Source organism: Paroedura picta, chromosome 3 (genome assembly GCF_049243985.1).
Source record: "Paroedura picta isolate Pp20150507F chromosome 3, Ppicta_v3.0, whole genome shotgun sequence".
Taxonomy (NCBI): domain Eukaryota; kingdom Metazoa; phylum Chordata; class Lepidosauria; order Squamata; family Gekkonidae; genus Paroedura; species Paroedura picta.
This window is the reverse complement of record NC_135371.1, coordinates 145,102,641-145,128,434: the sequence shown is the minus strand read 5'-3', so window position 1 is coordinate 145,128,434 and position 25,794 is coordinate 145,102,641. Positions and strand designations below refer to the sequence as shown.

The 25,794-nt window shown below is 41.1% G+C and overlaps 1 protein-coding gene across 1 annotated transcript in view; it reads right to left on the bottom strand.

The window, feature by feature from the left end:
* Positions 1-3,699: 3,699 nt before the first annotated feature.
* Positions 3,700-25,794, bottom strand: part of PRKCA (protein kinase C alpha) — a 212,838-nt gene continuing 190,743 nt past the window's right edge. The window contains exons 13-17 of the mRNA XM_077328390.1: positions 25,420-25,558; positions 17,784-17,864; positions 15,173-15,280; positions 13,237-13,377; positions 3,700-10,653 (exon numbers count right to left, since the gene is read on the bottom strand). Coding sequence (XP_077184505.1) covers positions 10,489-10,653; positions 13,237-13,377; positions 15,173-15,280; positions 17,784-17,864; positions 25,420-25,558 — 634 coding nt within the window. The 3' untranslated portion in view covers positions 3,700-10,488. The remainder of the gene's footprint in view (positions 10,654-13,236; positions 13,378-15,172; positions 15,281-17,783; positions 17,865-25,419; positions 25,559-25,794) is intronic.

Sequence of the window (25,794 nt, the reverse complement as noted above, 5' to 3'; positions counted from 1 at the left end):
AGGCTCTTCTCCAGGTAGTCCTTCCTTCTCATGAGGTGGCCAAAGTATTTGAGTTTCATCTTCAGGATCTGGCCTTCTAAAGAGCAGTCAGGGCTGATCTCCTCTAGGACTGACCGGTTTGTTCGCCTTGCAGTCCAAGGGACTCGCAAGAGTCTTCTCCAGCACCAGAGTTCAAAAGCCTCAATTCTTTGACGCTCTGCCTTCCTTACGGTCCAACTTTGGCAGCCATACATTGCAACTGGGAATACCATAGCCTTGACTAAACACACTTTTGTTGGCAGGGTGATGTCTCTGCTTTTTAGGATGCTGTCTAGATTTGCCATAGCTTTCCTCCCCAGGAGCAAGCGTCTTTTAATTTCTTTGCTGCAGTCCCCATCAGCAGTGATCTTGGAGCCCAGGAAAATAAAATCTGTCACTATCTCCATTTCTTCCCCATCTATTTGCCATGAATTGAGAGGGCCGGATGCCATGATCTTTGTTTTCTTGATGTTGAGTTTCAAGCCAACCTTTGCACTCTCCTCCTTCACCCGCATCAACAGGCTCTTTAGTTCCTCTTCACTTTCTGCCATTAGAGTGGTATCATCTGCATATCTGAGGTTGTTGATATTTCTCAAACAGACTGCACATCCCAAAAGAATGGAGCTGAATTCCTACATCTTGCAGGTTAACACATGATTCATTTTGATACCTGGGGAAGTTGATTTTGGTAGCATCCTTGTGGGAAGTGTAACAGTTAAACCAGCCAGACACTGGCCGTTATGATCTAAACCAGGGGTAGTCAAACTGCGGTCCTCCAGATGTCCATGGACTACAATTCCCATGAGCCCCTGCCAGCAAATGCCAGCAGGGGCTCATGGGAATTGTAGTCCATGGACATCTGGAGGGCCGTGGTTTGACTACCCCTGATCTAAACGCATGCTATTCCATAGCATGTTATACAGGATGTTAGGTAACACTGCAAATTTTGAGTTGAATAATATTGGGGAAACGGCATTATGACAGCTTTTCTTTATTAAAGTAGTTCATAGTTAAATCAACTATCTTGGCACATCTTGGAGGGCCCACATCCAGCCTGTGCTGAGGCAGCTGCACTGGTTGCCAATTGCTGCCCGGATCCGGTTCAAGGTTTTGGTATTAACCTTTAAAGCTTTACGCGAATTGGGACCCACATACTTGAGGGACAGCCTATCGCCCTATGCGCTGCAGGGCGCTACGCTCTACGGGGGGAAATCTATTGGTTGCTCCTGGCCCTAGAGAAACGCGCCTAGCCTCAACCAGGGCCAGGGCTTTTTCGGTCCTGGCCCCCACCTGGTGGAATGAGCTCCCGAGTGAGCTACGGGCCCTGCAGGATTTCCGCAGGTCCTGTAAAACGGAGCTCTTCCGCCAGGTTTATGGTTGAGGCTGGGGTCTGCGAGGCAGAGCGTTGCCCCCCGGGGGGTCTGAAGTATACATCATCTCCCCCCATTCTCTATCACCTTGGTAGGTGGGAGTAGATTGTGATTGGCTGCTGCCATGTTATGTTATGATTTTTAATGTCTTTTAATGGGGTTTTAATTGGGGGTAACAACTGTTACCCGCCATGAGCCTACCCAGGGAGTGGCGGGAAATAAATCTATTACTACTACTACTACTACTACTACTACTACTACTACTACTACTATTATTATTAATTTATATCCCACCTCCCCCCTGAGGCTTGAGGTGGGTCACATAAAATCAATCCCCTAAAAACAGTAACAAGAACAATAAAACACAATATTGGTGGTGATTGGTGATCACAACAAGGCAAGACAAGAATGGCGGCCAGGTTCCTGGAACTAACCCAATTTGCATAACCCCAGTAAAAGGAATAAAAAAAAAAGGGGCGGGGGCTGATGGCACACACCATAATAATAACAACAACAACAACAACAACTACCACTACTACTACTACTACTACTACTACCACTACTACTACTTTTGGATGGAATAATTTTTATTTGGTTTTAGATTTATCAAAATGCTGTTAGTAACATACAACTTTTTGATCCTAAATATGAGATGGCTCAAGCAGAGTTGTCTGAAGCGCAATCTTTCAAAGACGGATGTCCTGTGGCTGGGTAGGAAGTGTCCATGTGAGGAAGTGCATCTGCCCTCCCTGGATGGTGTGCAGCTCTCAGTGGCTCACTCCTCCAGGAACCTGGGCATGATCCTGGATGCTTCCCTCACAGTGGAAGCCCAAGTCACAAAAGTAGCGCAGCAGGCATTTTACCACTTCCACCAAGCCAAGCTACTAGTGCCCCTACATGGTCCAGAAACACCTAGCCACAGTGATCCATGCAATGTTCACCTCTAGACTGGACTTCTGTAACTCGCTCTACACAGGCCTGTCCTTGGCCTTGATACGGAAACTACAGCTGGTCCAAAACGCAGTGGCCAGGGTCCTCACAGCAACACCATAGAAGGACCACATTCGCCAAAGCGGCTGATCGCTCCCGGCGCAATCCCTGGCCCCCCCTTCCAGTCCCCAGCCTGAAAAAGGTTGGGGACCACTGGCTTAGAGGAAAGGAGGCACATGGCATGTGTCTGATTTCCTTCTTGCTTTTCTCTGGCTGTTGCCACTCCTAGCTGTTGACATGCAGGGTAAGGGGCTCTTTTGAGAACTCGCTTAACACTAAGCCTTTAAGCAGCTATACAGGTAGGTTGTCAGATGTTAACCCATATTCTCTGCAGATTTATGTTGTACTATAGCATGTCTGAATGCTGCAAATACGCAACTGTATGAATGTTCTTGGCATGTGTTCAAATGTGCGGATACGCATAATTAATTGTGAGAAAGGTATTTATATTAGTTCATCACAAATGTGGGCCCATAAGGCTCATGGGGGGGATCCCATCTCCCCCACCCCATATTCTTGTTCTGTCTGTTGTGGGTCCCAGGCTTCAGTGCACCTGTGGCCAAGCTCACCATGGCTCACAGGCTTTTAAACAGCTGTTGTGACTAGAAGAAGAAGAAGAAGAGTTGGTTCTTATATGCCGCTTTTCCCTACCCGAAGGAGGCTCAAAGCGGCTTACAGTCACCTTCCCATTCCTCTCCCTGGGCTGTTGCCACCATGGGGTGTTGCCAACATGGTGGCTGTTGCCACCATGTGCAACACAGCTTCTGGACTCTAGGGCTGTATTGGAAGTAGGTGCATTCTATGTGCTTGGTCAAAGAATTATCTTTTATTTGGGCAGGGGAAGTTAAACTCTCAATTAAAAAAAAAAGATATCAGATTTTCTCTGTGCACCTGGGAGGCCCCCTAAGTTTACAGGACAGTCTGTTTAGTGTCAGCTTGGCATAGTGGTTAGGAGCGCAAACTTCTAATCTGGCGAGCCGGGTTTGATTCTCTGTTCTTCCTCCACACACAGCCAGCTGGGTGACCTTGGGCTCACCAGAGCACTGGTAAAGCTGTTCTGACCAAGCAGTAATATCAAGGCTCTCTTAGCCTCACCTACCTCCCAAGGTGTCTGTTGTGGGGAGAGGAAAGGGAAGGCGACTTTAAGCTGCTTTGAGACTCCTTTGGGTAGAGAAAAGTGGCATAGAAGAACTCACTCTTCTTCTTCTAATGTCAACGCGGCCTCGATCTGCAGATATAGACACTTGCAGATGGGCAGCACACTTGAGAAATAGTCAGCCATTTCACCACAACCTTCACAAACAAATACTCTTCCACAAAATAAGTATCAGCATCTTTATTCATACTCATTTGCTTTCAAACTACTATTAATATTTAACAAAAAAAAACATGTCATGCAAACAAGATTAATCATTAAGGGGGGAAAAGTGCAATAAGAGTACATTAATCTTGCCTGTGATAGTTTTAGGTTCCCCTCTCCAAATGTATGATCTCTCAATATTTCCTACAGTACTTTGCAGTTATTCATTAGAAAACATTCCCCTCTGTTATAAATACAAGTGTTGGGCCTTAAAACGATACATATAAATTGTAAGAGATTATTGATTCTGACATTTACTAAAAGAAAGATTACACAGTAAATAGCATGACTTGAGAGGTCTCATGCATGCATGCATGCTAAAAGGCCATACTCTGGATATTGCAACCTGGCAATACCCCGTGACCTGCAAATTTTAAAGCAAAAGCACATTTCATTTTATTGGATTCACCTGTGTATTTCTCTAGATAATGGAAAGAAATAATATTTGGGAAGCAGTTTACAGTATTCAGTCCTCTATTCATACCAGAGGGAATGACCACTGAACTCTTAGTTAAGAATCTTCCCAATTCACTACAGTGGAATTATTCACTGTTTGTTTATAAATAAAGACAGCAAATTCTTATGGTGGAAGGTGCAACCTAACCACCAGGGGCACTGCAAGTCTCCTCTCCTGTAAAAGCAATATCCATTTTGGACAGGAACTGTTGAGACATATACAATGCCTTTGACTAGGGAATAAAACATTGGTGTGCTTGTGTTGAAAAGTGAGTAACTTAAGTCATTTGTATAGTAACTCTTCTTCTTGCTTATGAGGGTTGCATAGGCGAAATCCCTGGTAGAATATGTGCCCTTTGGAGAGGAGATTCAGTACAAACGAACTCATTCAAATTAGGCTATAGCATGCTGTGCAAATTGAGTTCCTGGGTATCCCTTTTGGCATGTCAAATCTCTCTTCTAGAGGCAATCATAACGTCTAGTCACAGAAGAAGCCCAGAAAATCTCAGAGCCAAACTGAATTACTAGCTGAAGGAGATGTTTGCAGACAGAATCAGCTACTTTCAAAACCATTGTTTCTTTTTCTATCTGGCAGCTTTATTACACATGGACAAAATTTCCTTAACAATTGGGAAGCTTTGCCCTGTAGTAATCAGTGCTGTTAAGACATCTATTTACTCAGGAAAATTGTGCCTAATAAATTTTGCAAAAGCAGCATTTTCAGCACTGTATAGGACTTTGCTTGACAAGAGCAGAACATACTCCAGATCCTACAAGAAAGGTATTAGGATAAGTTTGGTTACTGTTCAGCAGAACTATTAAAGTTGTATAAAAAGTATAAATAGTATGGCATTTCCAGCAAAGTCATGTAAATTGAGTAACTGGATATTAAAAAGTTTAATACTTTAAAGAGAACTCTTCACATTGAAAGTGCACCAGGAACAATAACTAAACAGCTCTCACAATAGTCTGTGAGGGAATAAATATTATAACCCCCCCATTTTACAGATGGGGAGACTGAGGCAAAAAGGCTTAGTACCTTACCCAAGGCCACAGAGGGAGTCATTGGCAGAGCTGAGAAAAGTAGTCCATTGTTCCTAGATCTCAGACCTGTGATAAAACTATGGGAATCGCTAGGCATCTTCCCACTAAATATTGTCATATGGGAAGAGTTTAAGTGCATGCTTGCTTGTTTCACACTATAAGGATGTTTAATTGCCAAGCTTGACTCGCACATTTATCAATTCAGAGGAAGTCATATAATAATCAATTGCCAATGCTACATCACAGTCAGTTCACTTATACATTTTAAATAGGTTGTGTAGTTATCAATCTGAAGAAAGGTTTAACCATTAGAGTTTGTATTTGACTATCCTGCAATACACAGTTCTTCATCGGGTATTAGGAACTCGTGTGTAGCTATATCTTACGCAAAATTATTTTATGTATGTAAAGAAGTCAACAAAAAGCAATGATGATAATTTAAGTCCAATGCAACATGAAGAACAGAAATAATGAGTATACATTTTTCCAAATTCATTGGTGGAATGACTTCTGAAAACCCAGCACTATAAACATTGTTTCTACCCCACATACTGAACTGGCATTTTGGTGTTGAGTTTGACTGAGAGGGAATCTTTTCTATTTTAATGACCATATTTAAATAATAATTTAATGAAATAGACACTAAGGACCCAATTTAGCTTGTTCCTGTGGTGCTCCATTAAGGGCTTGAAGCTTCCTGGGTGCAAAGCTCACAGGAGATGCTGATAGGAAAGAACATGGGGAGGGCATAAAGGAAATAGGGTAATAGACTAAGCATACAAAAACACCATTACCTGAGGCTTAGCAACCTTAGACCTCCCCTACAAGATGTGCTTTTTTTCTTGCATGATTCATAGTGCAATACCCCCCCCCCCAAAAAAAAACACCCCAACAACCCATAAATGATTGGAGCATAAGTCTATGATTTGGATAGATTCCTAAAATTCTGTTATATGATTATCAAAATATGATTTAATTTCAGAAACTATTTAATGCTGAAGTATTTAATGCTGAAGTATTTAATGCTGAACTATTTAATGCTTTCAAATCTAAATCAAATTTAAATGTTGACTTCTAAGACAATTTTAAAAACATCTACAAAACCTCACATTTCCATTGTTAAGAAATGGTTCAGGCTAAGAAATACCTGATATCAAGGTGCTAGGAGACGCCAAAAACTCTATCAAATTGTCTTCTTTCTCTTATACCTTAAATGTATGTTGTTAGATAAAATGAAGGCAGTGAGAACATGCTTTGGGTGCTATAAATATCTAACTACATTAATGTCTACTGCTTTGCTAGTTTTTAAATGTCTTTGTATATGTGGTGATCGTCCCAATTTTATAAAACTGAAGAATGTCATTAATGAAATCCAGTCCATAAGAACACTCCATTTTATATAAATATAGGCAATTTAAGAGTAAAAAATTCTGTTTTCTATTGAATTAGCAAACTCCAAAGCAAACAAAAGTGCTTCTGAAAATACATATATGTTTTCTGGGAAAGGAACTAAAGCAAATTTCCTTTTTTGTAGTGCATAAAGCAGATTAAATCCTGAGTTTATAACTGAGAATTTAGTTGTGGCCCCCAAACAGAACGTAAGCACTGCTGGCCACGTTTATGCACTACTGGTCATGCTGTTATACAATACACTTCCATATAATACTAGAAATCGAAGTCCCTGTCACCATCAGCTACTTGCTAGTCCTTCTTTGGATTTTCCCGAATGATGATTCACCAGACTTATGTATTTCATTCCTACAAATGTCGGGTACTTACTCCGAACTGTAGATTATGAGTTCCTTGAGGACAGAGGCCTGTCATCCTTTTTACTATTCTGAATAAGACCATGCACGCTGTTGTCACTATACATATGACTCTCACCCAATCTGTGTGGCATTCCCACTGGAATGGCTACAGAGGGAAGAGAGAATTTCTGTGAATAAAAAACCTATGAGGTAGAGCTTCCTTATCAGGAATACTGATGGACAGCATCTGATCCTCATTACATCCACTGTGGCAAGAATGCGTTGAATAAATGGGACGTTTTTTTGCAGGCTGTGCCTGTTCTATTCAAGCATTCAGTCTGAGCTTTCAAAATTATCGGTTCAAATAAAGACAAAATATATTTCTTGAAAACTGTGACAATAGCTTAGAAACAAAGACAAACATGAAAAGACAGTGTCAAAACTGAGCGGAATAGTTTAAAATTTTGATTGTAGAATACAAATAAGCATATCCAGACAGTGAAGCACTTTTGCTTGAAAGTATGTTTAAGATGCTTTGTTTAGATCAGGGGTAGTCAAACTGTGGCCCTCAAGATATCCATAGACTACATGAGCCCCTGCCAGCATTCGCTGGCAGGGGCTCATGGGAATTGTAGTCCATGGACGTCTGGAGGGCCGCAGTTTGACTACCCCTGGTTTAGATTGACCATATGTTTCATTTTTATGCTGTCTGCTATTTTTTAAAAACAACAAACTGGCATTTCCTATTTGGAAACTCCTATTATTCACAGTATGCTTCTTTGTAATTGATTTCCAATGATATTTCTGTGTTCTAGCAGCAGGAGCCCGATATCCTTTTGTTAAAGTCATTTTCTTGACAGATACTACCGCCCACTTGACTGGCTCTCCACTGACAACCCAGAATAAAAGGAGTGAATAACTGCTGATCTGGATAAAAAGGAGACCAGAAGTGACAATACATTTATGCAAGGCAATTTAATCCTCTGCTAATGTGGGAGAGAATATGAATTGTAGCAAGTACCATGCCTATGTCACTGCCACAAGCGGTTACCAGAGGGCAATAAGAAATATGAATTAAAATGTGGCAAAAACGCAACCATATTTTTGTAAGGTGTAGCATAACATAAATTGCTATGAGTTCTGGAAATCCTATACAAAAGTTAAACTGGGGGAGAAGTAGTATGCCACTACCTTTTAAGTAAACAATGATGAAAATTACTTAAAGTATAATAAATTTATAATTGCTAAATATTTTCACCATTATATTTGTAGAGGGATCTTTAACCATATCAACTACAATCTACTTATAGAATAAGAATTTTGCCTAAAAGAGAGATTTCTTTGAAGTCCTTGTTGCCTTTATGGAATATAGCTGAAACACAAGGTTTTCTGCTAAGATTTTGGGGAAATGTATACCATACACCTCTGTAGTTCATCATTTACTTGTGCATCTTGGAAAACTGATCAGCAAAGGATTCTAGACATATGTATAGATATGCCTACATGGTCCCTACACATGACAATGTGCATAGCTATATATATTTTCCACAATTCTAATATACTCCCATGAAGATAAGTGAAGGATCTTACATAGGTCCTCAGAGTTATCACAGAAGAAAAAGATGATTAAATTAAGCAAGACTTTTCATGAAGGGGGCAATGAAATAGTTTGGCATTCAGATGTAATATAAAACTGATGTTTTAATAATCTAAGAACCTCTCTTCTTCCTACTGTTGTTTGCAGAACATATAAAGGACAGTTATTCTTTTCTTTTTGGCAATTAACAGGCATAGCTACTATTCAAAAGAGGGGAATTACTCTTAGTCTGAACATGCAACCAGCTCTTTTCATAGTTTACTGATCGCATCCTCACCACAAAAACTCCAAACTGCCCTTTAAATTGCTTGATATCAAAAAATAGTTTTGGAATTTGGTGCAAGAGCAGTGTAAATGCAAAAACATGAATGAAAAACTCGATCATCTTGAAAGTTTGGGGAACAACTTGTCAACAGGAGAAAAATAGTGAGCACATGCATGTTAAACACGCAGCCCTCTTTCATTTATGGAGCAAGTCCCGTAGAAAACTAGTAGATACCCATAACCATTTAGCAGTAGCTATATGCAAGAATAAAGGACAGATTGCCCTGAATGATCAATGTTATGCATGCCCTCAAGAAACCGCCAAACCCAAAATCATAATAATAAAACATTAAGCTAAATCTAAATCAAAGGCTATCCAGCACAATAACCTTCAAGATATAGCACATTTATGTCTTATAAAAATTATATCTTCTTTATATTTGATATTTCTCCATAATATAGATTCACTTAATGTTTATTATTACACGTGCAAAATTCATTGCTTAATGCTTATGGAAAAATGTATTTATCAGCTTCAACCAGGATTGGTCCAGTTGGAAAAAGAAATCTCCAACTGATTTTCATTCTCCCTTTTATTATCTAGGACTCCTAAACCAAAATTTGAATACTGAACATATATATGTATTTGTAAAACCTTAATTAACCTGGGACAGGTTTGGAGTGACACTGAACTCCACACTTCCATGAGTTTGGCTGTGCAAGTGCTTTCCATACTCCAATCTAAACCTATAAGCATAAATTGAGGGGATTGGGAGCTTGCAGCTTTGCTTCAGAAAAAGAATCAAAATGTTTGTCATATGTTAGAACCGTCTTAATTAGAAACATGAGTCATGGAGTAAAAACTTAAGTAGTAAAATGGTAGCTGGAATCACAACATAATCTCATGGAGATTAAAAGTAACACGTGTATCAGTATTTGGCAGTTTGCAGTTAATTAGTCATAGATAGTCGTTAACATCAGTCACACATCTCTACTTTTCCATTCCAAACTGAGGTTTTTTCTCAAATATTTGCATTTCCTTTGATAGTTTAAAAGATCCAGTGGACCAGATTTCTCCATATGTTTGTTTCAACAGGCATTTTTTCTCTCTTACTTTGACCTATCCTTGTCAATCTTCTTTAATTTCCAATGATTTTGTACCAAGCCTACATTATTATTGATCATTTAGTTGTGATATCAGCCAGACCAACAACCGAATTGGTCCCAGAGGGCTGTGCACAAAATATTTTTCATCTGCTTAATTATTTAAAGAGTATTTTCTTCAAACATATATGGTACCGTTACATTTGTTATCAAGTTTATAATGAGAAAATCTGAGTCATTGAGATATAGGGTGCAAATGGGACAACCGAAGTTATAAAAATGCGCTGACAAAGACTAGTTTCATAAATGTAACCTAAAAGCAGCAGGGATTCCTAAATGAAAACAACGGGGTGCTTGTGTGGTGATCTCTGAAGACCACACACTCTTTGCTTGTAAACCTCAACATCTTCCTTTACTTCTTACCCCTACATCCTACCCCCACATTTTTCAGACCCAAATGGAATCAACAAGGCAAAGGTCTAAAAACTCCAGAGTTAAGGACAATTTTTCATTGTGTGGTTTCCATCTCTACCACTTTCATACTATGCTCAGCAACATGGGATGAATAAACTGTGGGTTGACATAGGAGAACCCTTCAAAATCTGTTTGGTCTATATTAGAAATAACCAGCTGATCAGGGGGTGTTAACACTGGCTGTCCTCTGGTAAAGAACTTGTCAAAGTTTTCGGCACCCTTGCCACACTGTAAGGCAAAAGAAGAAATAATGAGAACAAAATTTGAAAATGGAATCTATTTAAAGTAAGGTTACTCAACAAAGTTCTATATATTATACTGTTGAGAAAGGACACTAGTTGCACTGAATCATATCAGTCTATGTCACAAAAACTTGACATATTAAAAGATGGACCTAATATTGCTGAAAAATAATAAGGTGTTCCAGTTGTTCATAGACACTGAGCTTAAAATACATGTTTTTCACTACACAGATCAGAACTAAAAGTAGAGCAGTAAGTGATAAGCCTTCCACGTGAATTGTCAAAGGCTTTCATGGCCAGAGTCAACTGATTGTTGAGGGTTTTCCAGGCTCCGAGGTTGTGGTCTGGTAGTTTTAGATCCTGATGTTTTACCAGTAACTGTGGCTGGCATCTTCAGAGGTAGCACGTGGCAAGATGGGAATCTCCGTGCCAAAGGTAAAAATAGGATCCAATTTATTAGAGGAACAAGCATCATGCTACATTTTCTCTGCAACATTATATGGCCATGTCTATGAGTCATAGCTGCCCTACGGTGCAATTTATCATGACTGTTCCACTGTTCTGCCAACATGTACTTAATGTCTGGTTTGCTATAAATGGAAAAAGTGTTTCAAATTATACACACTATTACTCTTTCACTGTGCTTTAAAGACTTGCCACTTTGTGACAATCAAAAGGCCCTTAAGTTGATATAAGTGTTTTGAGTGAATTCTAGCTCACAAGCTAAGAATAGATGCTTTAGAAAATTCTCTTTCCAATTTATGTTGCTCTCAACACCTTGGCACAGCACTACTTTGTCCGTGAAATATGATGTCCACAGATTATTGTCTGCAGATAAACTATTTCAAGATTTGAACTGGTAACCAGCCTTCCTGTGGCTGGATATAATTTGTATGAATCGTTTTCATTAAAGGTATTGCTGCTATTTAAATTAAAAATATTATTTTTGATGCTATATTTTTTGTTAATACCATATTTTGTCAAGAAAACAATATGTAAACTATATTGGGGCAAGATTAGTTTTACTAGGCGAGAAACGGGTAACTCAAGAATTGAGTCACTGTTATTAAAAAATTCCACTAAATTTTCCTGAACCATCCCAACAACCCTAAGATTCCAGATGACACCAATATAATAGTGTTCCAGGATGACTGTGGTCAACTTTCTTACACAGTGTGAAGAGACAATAAACTGGAGAAGACAGAGGTACAACTGCCAAGCGACAACATGATGAAAACAATGTAGACTAAGTAAGGCTACAGCTGAATACTCTGTTAAGCAACCAACAAAACAATGCCTTTTGCACACCCTGATACCACCAGGATCTATCAAGCCCTACAAATAGGTAGTTGCTCTGCAAACAGATTAGAGGTCAGTAAAGGTTACTTCACTCACTGGTGTGCATATATTTCTACCCCGTGTTCAATACAGTAATGGGATTAATGACTGATGATTAAGTCAGGTATGCCCTAAATCAGCGGTCCCCAATCCCCGGTCCAGAGACTGGTCCCGGTCCGTGGATCAGTCTATACCGGGCCACGGCTCCTCCTCATTCTCCTCCCCAGCTGCTGCCTAGAGGGCTGCCTGCCACTGTCGCCGGCTCGCCTTTGGTGCTCTCTAGCAGCCGCCATGGCTGGGGCTCCCCCTCGGTGTGGCACTGCACAGATGCTGCTGGCAGTGCCTTCCAGCGGGTGGTGGGAAGTCAGGGGTGCTGGCAGGAAAGCAAGTAGAGCAGGGGCTCAGGCGGCGGCAAAAGACTACCCCCCCTGAGCCCCAGTAAAATTGTCAAGCGTTGACCGGTCCCCAGTGATAAAAAGAGTGGGGACCACTGCCCTAAATATTTCACTTTTGCTATGACTGCATCTCACAGCTGGAAGTTGGATACATATGCATATCTCTTGAGAAGTAAACATCTTTGATCTTGTGGAGCTATCAATGGGACTGTTGGCATGGCAGCAGTGCTGCAGCATTGATGGACAAATGATACCTGCAGTGGTGGAGGAATTGGGAGTCCTTTCCAGATTGTTCCTGGTCTGGAATCACATCCTGGGTCTGGCTTCTCCTGTAGCCCAGTTTAAAATGGGCTGCAGGAGAAGCCATCCTAGCTGGGATCTGAAGCCATGGAGAAATTGCTCCCAGTGGCATGTAGATCCTGGATCTGGCTACTCCTGGAGTGGATTAAAGGGATTGAAAATGAAGCCCAACAAACAATTGATTTCTGCTGTTTTTAGATCTACTGGTAATTCCCAGATACTTTTGGGATGCCAAAATATACCCCAAAAATACCAAAAAGCTATTTTTCTGGTATATTTTTGATTTGGGTAGAGCCAAATGCACACCATTAAAACATACCCCTTTTGGTCACCCCTAGTCCTGTGGCTGTAATTTTAGGTATCACAACTCTCAGTGCAACATGAATGGATTTTCCTTGCATCCCCCTTTCACTAGCATTCCTTTCTGACACCTGGAAAATACAGTGCCAGGGGTTGTGGGACCTGCATAGACAAAAAACACCCTCTGTTTATGGCATGACCCCAAACCACTTACACTTTTCTGGAAATTGTCTTACCACTTTAGGCTTGAATGGAGGCTGTATCTCTCGATTTTCCAATTTCTCCCAGTCAATTCTCCTGAAGAATGCATGTTCTCTGATATCTCTCTCTCCCTCTGACCCACAACCAAGACGTTTGGCAGGATGTTTAGTCATCAACTACAAATCAAAGACACACCAAATGATGAAAAGTGATTTTCAAAATGGATGTCAATATAGTTTTAGACCCATGCAAAAATCTGACAGAACTCCCGCCCCAGGTTTATTTTAATGCAACACAGTTTAAACCTTTTTGCCTCATTACAGGACAAGGACATTATTACAGCGGTGAGCATTGAGAAATTCCTGAGCCAAAAATACATGAGAACATTGCTGTAACAAGTTGTTACTGCAATTTTCAGAATGATAGATGCAAATCTGCCATTTTCAAAAACAATCCCCAGAAAATCCATGTTGTTTTCTGTGTTCTAGTGCTTCTTATCAGTAGCAGCAGTTATCTTGTCTTTCTGGAGAGTGCTCCCAACTAATCAGCATTGGAGACAAGCCCCAGAGAAGGAAACTTTAAGGGCCACAGCTACTGCTCTGAGCTTGATGACATTTTTAGAGGAGTGAGAGTTGTCAACCACTGTTTTCCTGACCAGGGACTGCTATTTGCCCTGTTGAGGCTTAATATGTACTGATGGGGTAAATGTAGGTCCTCCAATAGGGCAGACAGCAACTTTTGAGGTTGCTGTAGTTTAAGAAAGTAGCATGGAGTAGAATGCTTATATACTGTCTCCATGAGTACTGTGGTTCGGATCCCTGGAAACAGATTTTTGACCAGAGAGCTCACATCACACTTTTGATTCAAAGTCCTTGTAGGATTCCTCACTGTGAGGTAAATTTCCCTTCCAGAATGAAGCTCAGTGTCCCACACAGTCCCTTTTGGAGCTTTTTAGCTTTATTCAGCCCTGGAAGCTTCTGGGAAGGTGTAGTCGTCTTGTCCTTTACAAAAAGCCTTGGTCAGAATGGCACTAAGACTCTTTTTTTTCAAACAGACTAGCTACAGATTTGTTGGAAGGGAGGAATCACTTTTCTTTTTACAAATCAACTGTTTCACAGCTTCTAGGTCTAAATCACAGGCTTTCCCATTGTTCACAGACTTTTCTTACAGATGGTTTGAATTCTTTTACACTGAGAGGTTTCTTTCACTGTATTTATCCTAAAACACATTTATTTTCTTGGAACTGTCTTCTATAGAGTTGCCCTGAACTTTCCCTGGTTCTTAGAAATTAGGCTTGAACCACTACTTTATCCGTTCCTGGATGAACCAGTAATTCACTATTTTCTGAGGTGACAAGCTGTACCTTGTACACCTGTATCTTAGGACTCATATTTTTTTAAACCACTAGGAAAAAACATTTCCATGGCAGTTTGTATCATGATAAGACAACAAAGTAAATATATGAATTTGTGATGGAGCTGTAACTGAAATCAACAGGTATATTGTGTGAACTTTGTACTTATATATACTGTGACCATATAATCATCAAAACAGATGTGAATTTTAATGATGCTTAGTTTCTTTGTGGAAAAAGTAATCTGCTTTCATCTACCTCTCTTCCTACAAAAGGTCATTGAGCCAAACTGGATGACACTTAGAAGAGTTGTTTTTTACATCCCACTTTTGACTACCCAAAAGAGTCTCAAATCAGCTTACAATTGCCTTTCCTTCCTCTCCCCAAAACAGAAGTAGGTGAGGCTGAGAGAGCTATGATGGCAACGGCTCTGTGAGAACAGCTTCTAACAGAACTGTGACTAGCCTGAGGTCACCTAGCTGGTTCCATGTGGAGGAGTGATGAATTAAACCTGGATCGCCAGATTAGAAGCTGCTGCTCTTAGTCACTACAACAAGCTTGCTCTTACCATTCCTTGTGGAAAATGCAGCTCAAATAATAGCCATAAGCTTACTTACCCCTTTACAAATGGACACAGCTTCTTTGGACATTGCTTTTGGATAAGAAACATTATGTTCCATTATTGACTGAAAGAGCTCATCTTCATCCTCACCATCAAATGGGGGCTGTTAAAATAAAGCTAAATATTAAATAAAAGCTAAAACAAGAACAACAAGATAGTGCCAAAAATATTTCCCTGGGCAGTCTTTTAGAGATGTGCACTTGAGGAAAAAGTATGTACAGGACAGTACAGTATTTATTAATATGATCTCAGACCAGCAAAGTCAAAATGTACAAAACAAATATCATCATACATAGTTTATTGTTGTAGCCAAAGTCATAACAACCTACAAAACATAAAATACCTATTTACAATCAGCAGTGATAAAAGTAATGGTATAAATTAAAACAACAATAAAATAAAATGTTAGGTCACCCGTTGCTGATGTAATTTACAAGTGACAGCACAGAATCTCGCAGTTAAAAATGTATGCTGAGGTACTTCATCAGACTGTAGCAGTCTGACATATTTCAAATCTGGACATCCTGGGAAAGGTTAATAATAGACAAAATAGTACTGGAGCGAACCACTTGATAGAAAGGACAGTGGAGTAAGCTGTACAGCATGGACTTTATTTCCCCTGATCTACACTTTCCGTAAGCAGAATCTTTTTGTATGGGCCATCCAGCACAGCAGAAGGTAATACCGGGAATCTGGCCAGAGAGGAAGCCTTTCAATGATTGGAAGTCTCAAGCCTGAAGAGGTAAGTGGCAGGGGGCAGACAGTATCTGCTTTTAACTGATGACAGGAAGGCTGGTGTTCTCTCTAAGATGATCTGTCATTAAATATCCATCACCTGTTGCTTCTGGAGGACTGATGCAGCCTGTTTGTGACCAAAATGGCTTATGGGGAGAATTGCAAGTTCACCAATTTGCTTTCCGTTGCCCTAAGCCATGAAAATGTGAAGCTGTCTCTAAGACCAAAGGGGTTAGACCTTGTGGTAAGAAATTTATTTTGAACCAGTGATAGATGGAAGAATGGCAGCCCCTGGCTTCAACTTTGATCAAGCCAGTCTCCAAGCATAGTGTTGAATTTGCTACCCAATGGAGTGCAATTGAAGGGCAGCTCTCAAAAATTTGGATTGGACTCATTCCAGAGGAGCAAAATGGGAGGAGGGGTGTTCCATATAAGAGCTGGACTAAGGCTTTCACCTCCAAACAAATTAAGTACTGCTAGAATATAATGGCCATCATTTGTTCATAAAAACATGATAATGTGGTAGGTGGAGTTTTATGCTATGTCTGCCACATATACATGAAGAGCTTTCCAAGATCCACAGAGTATGCTAACATAATCTTAACACAGCCCACGGCGCCATGGGCGCCGCGGACTAAATAAAGCCGTAACGGCTTTGTGGGAGGAGTTAGGGCAGGCTTTGTCCAGGATGAGGAAGGGTGCCGATTGGCCCCTTCCTCCGGACAGACCATCGGCCGGGCCAATCGGCAGGCGCGAAGCCGATTGGCCCGGCCGATTCCCGCCCTGCCGACAAGGAAGCAACTGCGAGCCGCGCGGAGTGCGGCTCACAGTTGCTCCCTTGCCGGCAGCCTGATGCGTCGGGAGGCGCAAATCGCCTCCGACACGTCAGGCCACTGCCCAGGGAGCTCCCGCCAGCCGTGCTCTGCGCCGCTGCCAGGGGCTCCCTGCGGGGAAAGGCTAGTGCCCATTGTATTTAGACATACAATGGGCTTTGCCTCTAGTCATTATACTAATAGTGAAGTCGGCCAATTTTTAGGATACTTAATTCTGGTGACTGCAGCTGTGAACTGGCAAAATATATTTTTTACGAACCTGAAAAGGGCTCTGTGTTTCTAGAAAAATGTGGAATCTAAAAGAAAAATACATGAAGGAGTTTAAAATACCTGAAAATGGTAAAATGAGCACCTGTACCTTTAAACAACAGATTCCCGCAGTGGCTGCTACTAGGCAACCAGTATTCCATGCTGTATTTACTTGATGAACTTAATGAATTTGGCGACTATAACTGATATTGGATTAAGGCAGTTGTCAAGATCTGGGCATGGCAGAAAATCAGCATATGTGCAAGAATTAATGAACAGACATGATAATGAAGTCTGAATCCAGTGACAACTCCAAGACTGGCAAAGTTCAACTCTGGGTACAAACCGAGAGGTTTATAATGGGCAGAGGCATGCTCCTTCAGTTACATTAAAACAGATTTCCTTAAACGTTACATATAGGTAGGGGAGGGGTTAATTGCCAGGAAGAGCTAATTAAAGATACATAAGTAACTGAGCAATAAATACAGTTAAGATTGGAATAGCACATTTGGAAAGACATGTAGATAGGAATTAATAACAGATTTGAGAATTGAGTGAGTCCAGTGCTTTGTCCCCCACAAAAGACCAACAAATTTCAATTTCTGTGTATAAGTGAGAACTGAGTGACAGTGACCGACATGGCTACCCACCTGATTCTATCTGCCACTTAGTGTTTGCATTTCTCGTTGCAGGCTTAAATGCACAATCAGACTATGAGCACAAAGAAACAGGTTGGTGATTAAGGCTGGTGAACTATTTCACTATATAAAGGAATTAAGCAAACCTTACCTGACCAGCAAGCATCTCATATAACAATACACCATAGGCCCACCAGTCCACTGACTTTCCATATGGTTGATAAGCAATAATCTGTAAATTACAAAGATTATAAACTTTTTTTCAAACAAAGCAGACCAAACATATTCTTGAAGAGACATTTACAATAGTGCAAGGAAATGTACACTACAGTACTGACCATATATCAGAAGGATGTATGGATGCTAATAACTTGGATGCTAATAACTTACAAGGGTGTAACTCCGTTTAAGAATGCGCTATAAGTTAAGTACGTGTTAAATGTCATCAAGCTACAATTGTCTTATGTTGACCACGCATGGCGTTTTAAAGGTTAAACAGCTGTTTTGAAATTGTCTGCCTCTGCATAGTAACCCTGAACATCTTTGACCCTACTTAGCTTCTGAGATCTAATGAAATCAGGCTAGCTTGGGCATCCAGGTCAGGGCTAGAATCCATCTATCCATCCATCCATCCATCCATCCATCCATCCATCCATCCATCCATCCATCCATCCATCCATCCATCATATTTGTACCCTGCCTTTCCTCTTGACTCAAAGTAGCTAAGAGGTAATGATTAAAATGTTAGATAAAACCAAATAAAAGTCTCAAATACTTTCCCCTTTCCAAAGATGTATGCTGTTCATGTACTAACTCCAAGGAGTAAAGCATTTGCAAAGATTCTTCTGTAAATTAAGTTCTATATTACAACATGAGAGATGATTATTAAGTACATATGGTAATGCCACACAGACTTAGATGCTATCCATGGTATGCCAAATTAATTCTCACAGGTGTTACCCTAGAGGTAGCCCATAATGGAAGGGGGCCTCATACAGAGACACCTTCACGCACAGAAGCCCATGCCTGGACTCTGAGCAGGTTGGAACACACAGAAACCAGCCTGGCAGAGACTGACTATGGAGTCAGTAGGGCTCCTTAAGAAACCTAGGAAGCCAGGCCAGGTCTCCATCTCCATCTTGTTTGGGTTTCACTAGATTTCTTCTGGTGCTGGAGAAGACTCTTGCGAGTCCCTTGGACTGCAAGGCGAACAAACCGGTCAGTCCTAGAGGAGATCAGCCCTGACTGCTCTTTAGAAGGCCAGATCCTGAAGATGAAACTCAAATATTTTGGCCACCTCATGAGAAGGAAGGACTCCCTGGAGAAGAGCCTAATGCTGGGAGCGATCGAGGGCAAAAGAAGAAGGGGACGACAGAGAATGAGGTGGCTGGATGGAGTCACTGAAGCAGTAGGTGCAAGCTTAAATGGACTCCGGGGAATGGTAGAGGACAGGAAGGCCTGGAGGATCATTGTCCATGGGGTCGCGATGGGTCGGACACGACTTCGCACATAACAACAAGATTTCTTACCTTGCCTAGAAAAGCCAGGCCAGATTTCCATCTGGTTTGAGCTGGACTAAACCATTTCCTCCTTGCCCAACTGACTGAGCTAAATGTGCATGTTATCTAAATCACCCCTACCCAGCCAAAGACCATTAGACTATCTATAGGAAAGGAATATCCCTTCCAGGTAATAACTGCAACTTCTTTTGTCTCTCTTGTCCAGTGTAATTTCTGCCTAGCAGCATCTTTTATCCCCAAATGTCTTCCCCCAGTCCTTCCTGATATAACAAAGACAGGGCCATTAGCGACACATTACACCTAGCCAAGGTATTGTTCTACTTGATGAGATTACTCCATACCTCCCACTCTAGTGACCTCACAGTTCAAGCTCACCTATTAGGTACTCATAATATCAGAGATCAATCATCAATCACGTACCTCCTAGTGGGCAGTCCCTGGGGCTGGCCCAGGAATTTCAAACATTATATCAAGCCATGAACACACCCCAGTGTGTGTGTGTGTTTTGTGTGTGCTGCTGTTCCCTCCACACCCAGCATCCTGTCCACCCCTGATGTCGTCAACTCTGTGTCTTGGCTGCTTGGATCCAAGAAAGGTGCAGTATCTTGAACATGTCCCCCTGTAGAACTTAGTGTATGTATGTTTTTGCTTATGTGTGTGCTTTGAGTGTACCCCAATTTTTCCCCAAATAAATACCCTGAGTGTAAGCTTAATTGTCTTCTTCATTTAAGAAGGGTTTCTTCCAGGGAAAAATTGGTAGTAAATATCCTGTGTTACCCCTGCCTCTTGCTATATTCATGATTCCCCAGCAATTTGGACAACACAGGCTCCACTTGCACCTGGATAAATAATTCAACTAAAATATTGAACAAATAAATAAATTTATTTGTGTAAACCACAGGCTACTGCAAACAGTGTCAAATATCACAAAAGATTAAAAGATAAAATATAAAACAACATGGGATCTATAAAACGACAATACAGAAATAGAATTAGCTTTGGGTAAAGGTAAAGTTATCCCCTGTGCAAGCACTGTGATGCCCTCTAGCGTTTTCATGGCAGACTCAATACGGGGTGGTTTGCCAGTGCCTTTCCCAGTCATTACATCTCCCAAATAGACCTTGCTGGACCTCAACTCCTTGAGGTCCAGCAAGCAAACACAGATATTTTATAAGAGATATAAGCCTTAGAGTCTGATAACAAAAATATTAATTTCTCTGTGACTGGATGACCATTTAAACTAGAAAAAAGTGGAACAAGAAATTTGGCCTTGGGTTCTTTGTAGAGTAGGCAGTTTCAGATAGAATGGGGTAAGTCCTCAAGAACTAGAGTTCCACAATGCAATAGCATTGATCTTCAGGTTTTGATGATAATGACCAGCTAAAATGTACATTTGTAGTGACTGAAAGCATAACGATGTAAAGGTCACTCTGGTTATGATCAGTTTTAAATCATTAGAACCAAGGAGCAGACCATAATTGTGAAATTAGTGAGCTGTCTATGAGGGTATCAGCTTTGAACACCCAGGCTTTAGTTTGAAAGGTATCAGCAGAAGGTTCTAAGAGGTCATTGGGGATATAGTAATGAGATAGTGTACTATTAAGAAAAGCAGAGAACATTGGATCTTTAGTTAAGTATAAACTATCTTTGACTAAGCAAGGTTGAACTGGCTATTTTATTTCTTTCATATTTGAACTACTAAATGAATGTTTCCATTCTCATCAGGGCAGCAGGAATACCCTCCCACAACAGAGATGAGAGATTACCTTACCATGACTCCTCTCTTTTATTGACATCTGGGAACTTGGGGTAGTGGTAAAGGAAAAAGCTTCAAGATCCCCCCTTTTGTGTGGTTTTTATATTATCTGTTTACAAGAAACCAGGATCCTGACCCTTTTGCTAACAAGGGCTATAGGGCCTTTTCAGCAGGAGAGGAAGGCTGAAGATCTCTGTGGGTTGGTAGACCCCTGGTTGGGAATCCCTGCTCTACAGGTTTACAAATCATGTTGGGTTCAATCTCCTTCTGGATTGGTTTAAATGGACTGGTGTCCTTTGAAGTTGGTGAAACAGGAATAGAAATTGGTAGAGTAGTTGGGATAGAAGTGTGTGAGACTTGGGGAGTGCCCCCTTGGGGTCAGGTGCCTCGCCTGTGGTGTTCAGGAAAGAGTCAGGTATCAGGTAGAAGTGGTACCCCTTCTGGGGGTTGCCAGGCTTTATTGCAAAGCAAGGGGGTAGAAGAAAAGGGGAGGGACTTTCCCACTTGCCTCACTATCCCCTGTGCTATCAGATCCCTCTCTAATTCTCAGCTTTGATATTCTCCCTGTCCTTCCACCTCTCCTCCTTTGTGTCATGTCACTTCTTTTCCTTCACCATCTCCCACTTCCTTCTGTGCTGTGGTCTTTCACCATCTCTGTCATCCTTGTGCTCCGTGTGTTCTCTTCCTCTCTGCTCATTCTCAGTTTCTCCTACTGTTTCACCCACCCCCTGTACTCCATTCCTTCTTCTTTTTATCCTCCCTTGCCCTTCCTGCTCCTCTCCCATATCAATCCCAGGTGAGGGTACTAACCTTGCCCTCCCTCTCAGCATCTTGGCTTCTAGCGTCTGCTTTCCAGGCTACCAACTGGGGCGGTGAGCCTAGGCTCTAGCTGGCCTTGAACCTCACCACAGCCCCAAGAGCTGTTCCACCAGGCCTATGGTTGAGACCTCAAAATAACATCAAAAATTCTACTCTCCTCCCTGTCCAAATCCACCCAACTAATCTCCACCTGAGTATTATACTATTGCCTTCCTCCCTTTCCTCTGAGTAGGAGACTGCTCAGGCAATTTCAATTTTAACTTGAATTCCAAAGCCTTTGAGAATTTTAAATTTCATTTGTATATTTTAATTATATTGTATATTTTTGATGGGTATAATCCATCCAGAGTCTTCACGGAAGGATGGACTATAAATATAAGCATAAAGAAACAAAAATACCTGCCAGTCCCATGCTGCAGATAAACTGACGCCATCTTGAGTAGTCTTCTATTAAATATTGCATTTTTGCGACTGAAACAATTTTTGTTTGAAGCAATGAAATTAAACCTTTTGAAACTGTGGTTATGTTTCAAAATAAGTATCTAATGTGTCATTATTAGAAATGTTTAGGAAAATGGAAGTTATAGTGCAAATGCAAGGTGGCTCTGGAACTACCCTGAGTTTTCTTTCTTTTTAATGGGATTTCAAAAACTGATTTAAGTGGAAATTCTGAATTCCCATTTCTAGTGGCTAGATTTTATACTAGGAGTAAAGTGCTAGAGCCTGTGTTATAAGTAATTCTAAGGGAATTCCAGGTCCCACCAGGAGACTGGCATCCTCAATTACAGCAGGGGTAGTCAACCTGTGGTCCTCCAGATGTCCATGGACTACAATTCCCATGAGCCCCTGCCAGCATTTGCTGGCAAGGTCTCATGGGAATTGTAGTCCATGAACATCTGGAGGACCACAGGTTGACTACCCCTGAATTACAGTACCAGAGAGTTCCTCCTTCAAAACATCCATTTTCTCTAGGGGAACTGATCTCTTTAGTCTGGAGCTGGGAGCCCTCCCCTTCCCTGGTGTTACCCCCCGGCCCTCCTCCAGGGCCGTCAGGCTTTTCTCGGCCAGCAGGCATGCCTCAGAGTTGGCAGGAGGCAGCATGGAGGCATGTGCTGGTGGCCTCCATGTCAGGCAGCTGGGAGGGATGGCCAGTTTGCCCCAAGGTCTTTCCGAGATCAGTAAAATGAGTACCCAGCTTGCTGATATCCTTACTCTTCCATATTCGGTTCATGCCTAACATTGCGTTCCAGCCCAGTGTTATTCACCGTTTGATTTCATGGCTGCATTCAGCACTTTGATTGATCATAGAGCCAAGAAAGATGAAATCATCAATACTTCAACAGACTACAATGCACAAATAGGCAACTGAGTATACTGGATATTCTCAGGGCCTTTTCGCACGGGGATCTTTGTTGCAAATTGTTTGCGGAATGAAAAATCGCCATTTAAAATAGTGGAATTCGTCGTTATGCATACCTGCCTTTGTAGTGGAATCAGTTGCGTTTTTTAGCGTTTCCCACAGGCTTCCGGTCTCGGCAGAAATCGCTAGAAAGGAAGCGCTATTGCCAAGCTCGTCCCGCCCCTGGCCGTCAAGCAGCCAATGGGCAGCCGTTAGCATGCTCCCAAACAGCCCCTTTCCCTTTAAGAAAGGTTTAAAAAAAAAAAAAAACGACCCATAGCAACGAATCTAGGTAGATTCGTTGCTACGGAGAGACCCATCCAGCTGCCTAATGTGAGCTGTCGTTTGATTGTATGATCGTTTGCACGCTGCCTCGAGTGATAAAAAAAAATCCCCCCCCCCTCTCACGGGCCCGATTTTCGGCTGAATTTATGTGTAAAAAATAAAGGGACTTTATTTCAGCAAACGGGCTTTTATGTGGTTTGTGCTTAGTGACTAAAGGTGAAGGACTGAAGCCAGGGAAGCCTCTAAACAGAAAGAGGCTCGCTGGTGGGTTTATCCCCGCTCACTCGGAGAAAAAAAAATGGCGATCGCTTTGCCGGAAGTTTGGAGGAGAGAGCCAGGGGGAGGGACTTTGAAGAACCAGCAACAATGGTAACGCACAGGTCTTTAGCGCTACTGTTGCAGATTGGTTGCAGGAGTGTATCGCTATCTGGAGGGTGAATCCACTTTTCTGGATTCCCCTGAAAGCGCTACAACGAAGCGCTTTTTGCGGGTCGGTTTCAGGATTGTTGCAAATTGTCTACGACGTCGTGGGTTATGGCAAATTAGTAGCGTTTCCAAATAGCAACCATTGTGCTATTTTGAAGCCGTGCGAAATGGCCCCCATAATTCAGTTTATAGTGCATCATTGCATTGTGGATGATAGTGCAGCCTCTCTCTCTCTCTTTTCCCATCCAATTCCAGAGAGGTAGCATAAACACAATACAGTTTGATTGTGGTGAAAGTTTTGATGAGGGCAAGTCAACAATTTTAATCTAGACAATCTTAATCCAAAAACGATCATAGTGGTAAAGATCGGATTAAAGATGTTTTAGAAAATGTGCAGTCTAGAGGTGCTTTCTGACATTTTGTTGTTCCTGAATACGATTGATGGGTGGAATAAGAAAAATTTTGACCAATGTCCTGGTTCTGGCTGTTCCTGGAGAAAGCAGATCTGTTAACCTCCACATATAGATGACGATTAACAAGAGTTTCAGCTTCATCCAGGTTTAGGATGCTGCTGAATGGCAGGGAATTTAGTTACCTTTTGCTGTTTAAGAAAGTAATTACGATTTAAGTTAACTTGCATATCTGCATTCATTGGAGTTGGTGTGTCATGTCTTCATCAGACTAACACCAGTTCAACATCATTTATTGGTTTGGGGAACAGAAATTCATAAATAGATGGGATATAGTGGATATATTGTAAGCTCAGAACGACTAAAGCAAAATATATATATTTTTTTCTTCTGCAATGAAGTAAATGATAATACCATTTTAAATTAAAAAGAACTAAATGTTTTCTCTGGAATTTTAAAAAGGGATTTATGCCTACCTCCAACACCACAGTTAGGGAGGTGAATCATCAATTAAATTGCAGTCAAAGTATAAATAAAATGTATAAAAGCAGCCTACAATGTTAATTTACTAACGTGCATGCCACACAAACCTGCGGCTAAAAACTGTGTTCACACTTAAGGAATGGGTGCTATTCAAGGCACTAATTGGAAGGAAGAGTTCTTCAAAGACATAACTAATTGGGAAGCGGAATTATTCCATTTCAGGTTATAAAGAGACAAGAACAAAAAGGTGAGAAGTGTGTGTGTGTGTCTGTGGGGGCAACATTTCAGCTCATTGGCTTAACAGTCCTAGATGAAGGCTGAAATATTTTAATATTATTTACTTTTATTGATCAGGGTAATGATTAATTTCCTTATAAGTTGGAAAGAAATCAAGACTCTGCAGTGTGTCTTGTGGCATATAGCTAAGCCCATAGTTGTTCATTGTCGCATTCTTGATTAACCAAAACAAAGTATGGCAAGTCAGTTCTTCTACCAAGTGCTCCTTCATTGTTTCTCTTTTGTCACTATCCCATCCAGGTTTTCATTAATGCAGAAAGTTTAGACAAGAATATCTTCCTCCAACTGGTCACCAACCAGCCAGGAAATATGGCATCTGGAAATACTCAAATGTGCCTTTCACAATTCTTTTGAGGGAAATTGTGCACAATGCTTACAATCTCAATAATTACCTCAGGTGCGATGTAATCTGGAGTTCCACAAAAGGTCCTTGTTGTTACACCGTCATTCATATGCTCTTTACACATTCCAAAATCTGCAATCTTAATGTGTCCTTCAGAATCCAACATTACATTATCTAATTTCAGATCCCTATGAAAAAACAATTAAAATGTTTTAGATCACTTGGACTGGGGTATTGAGCCAGAGAGGGTGAAGATAAACAATAAACAGTCTCAGACAGAATCCATTCAAGATGTCAGGAATGCTGGTGAGAGATTCAGGAATTCACTAGTCAGGGGAAATCTGTCTGCTAATACATTAACTCCAGTTAATGTTATATTCATAGTTTCGAAATGCTCACAGGCTTGGCATTGTTCCCTAAATTT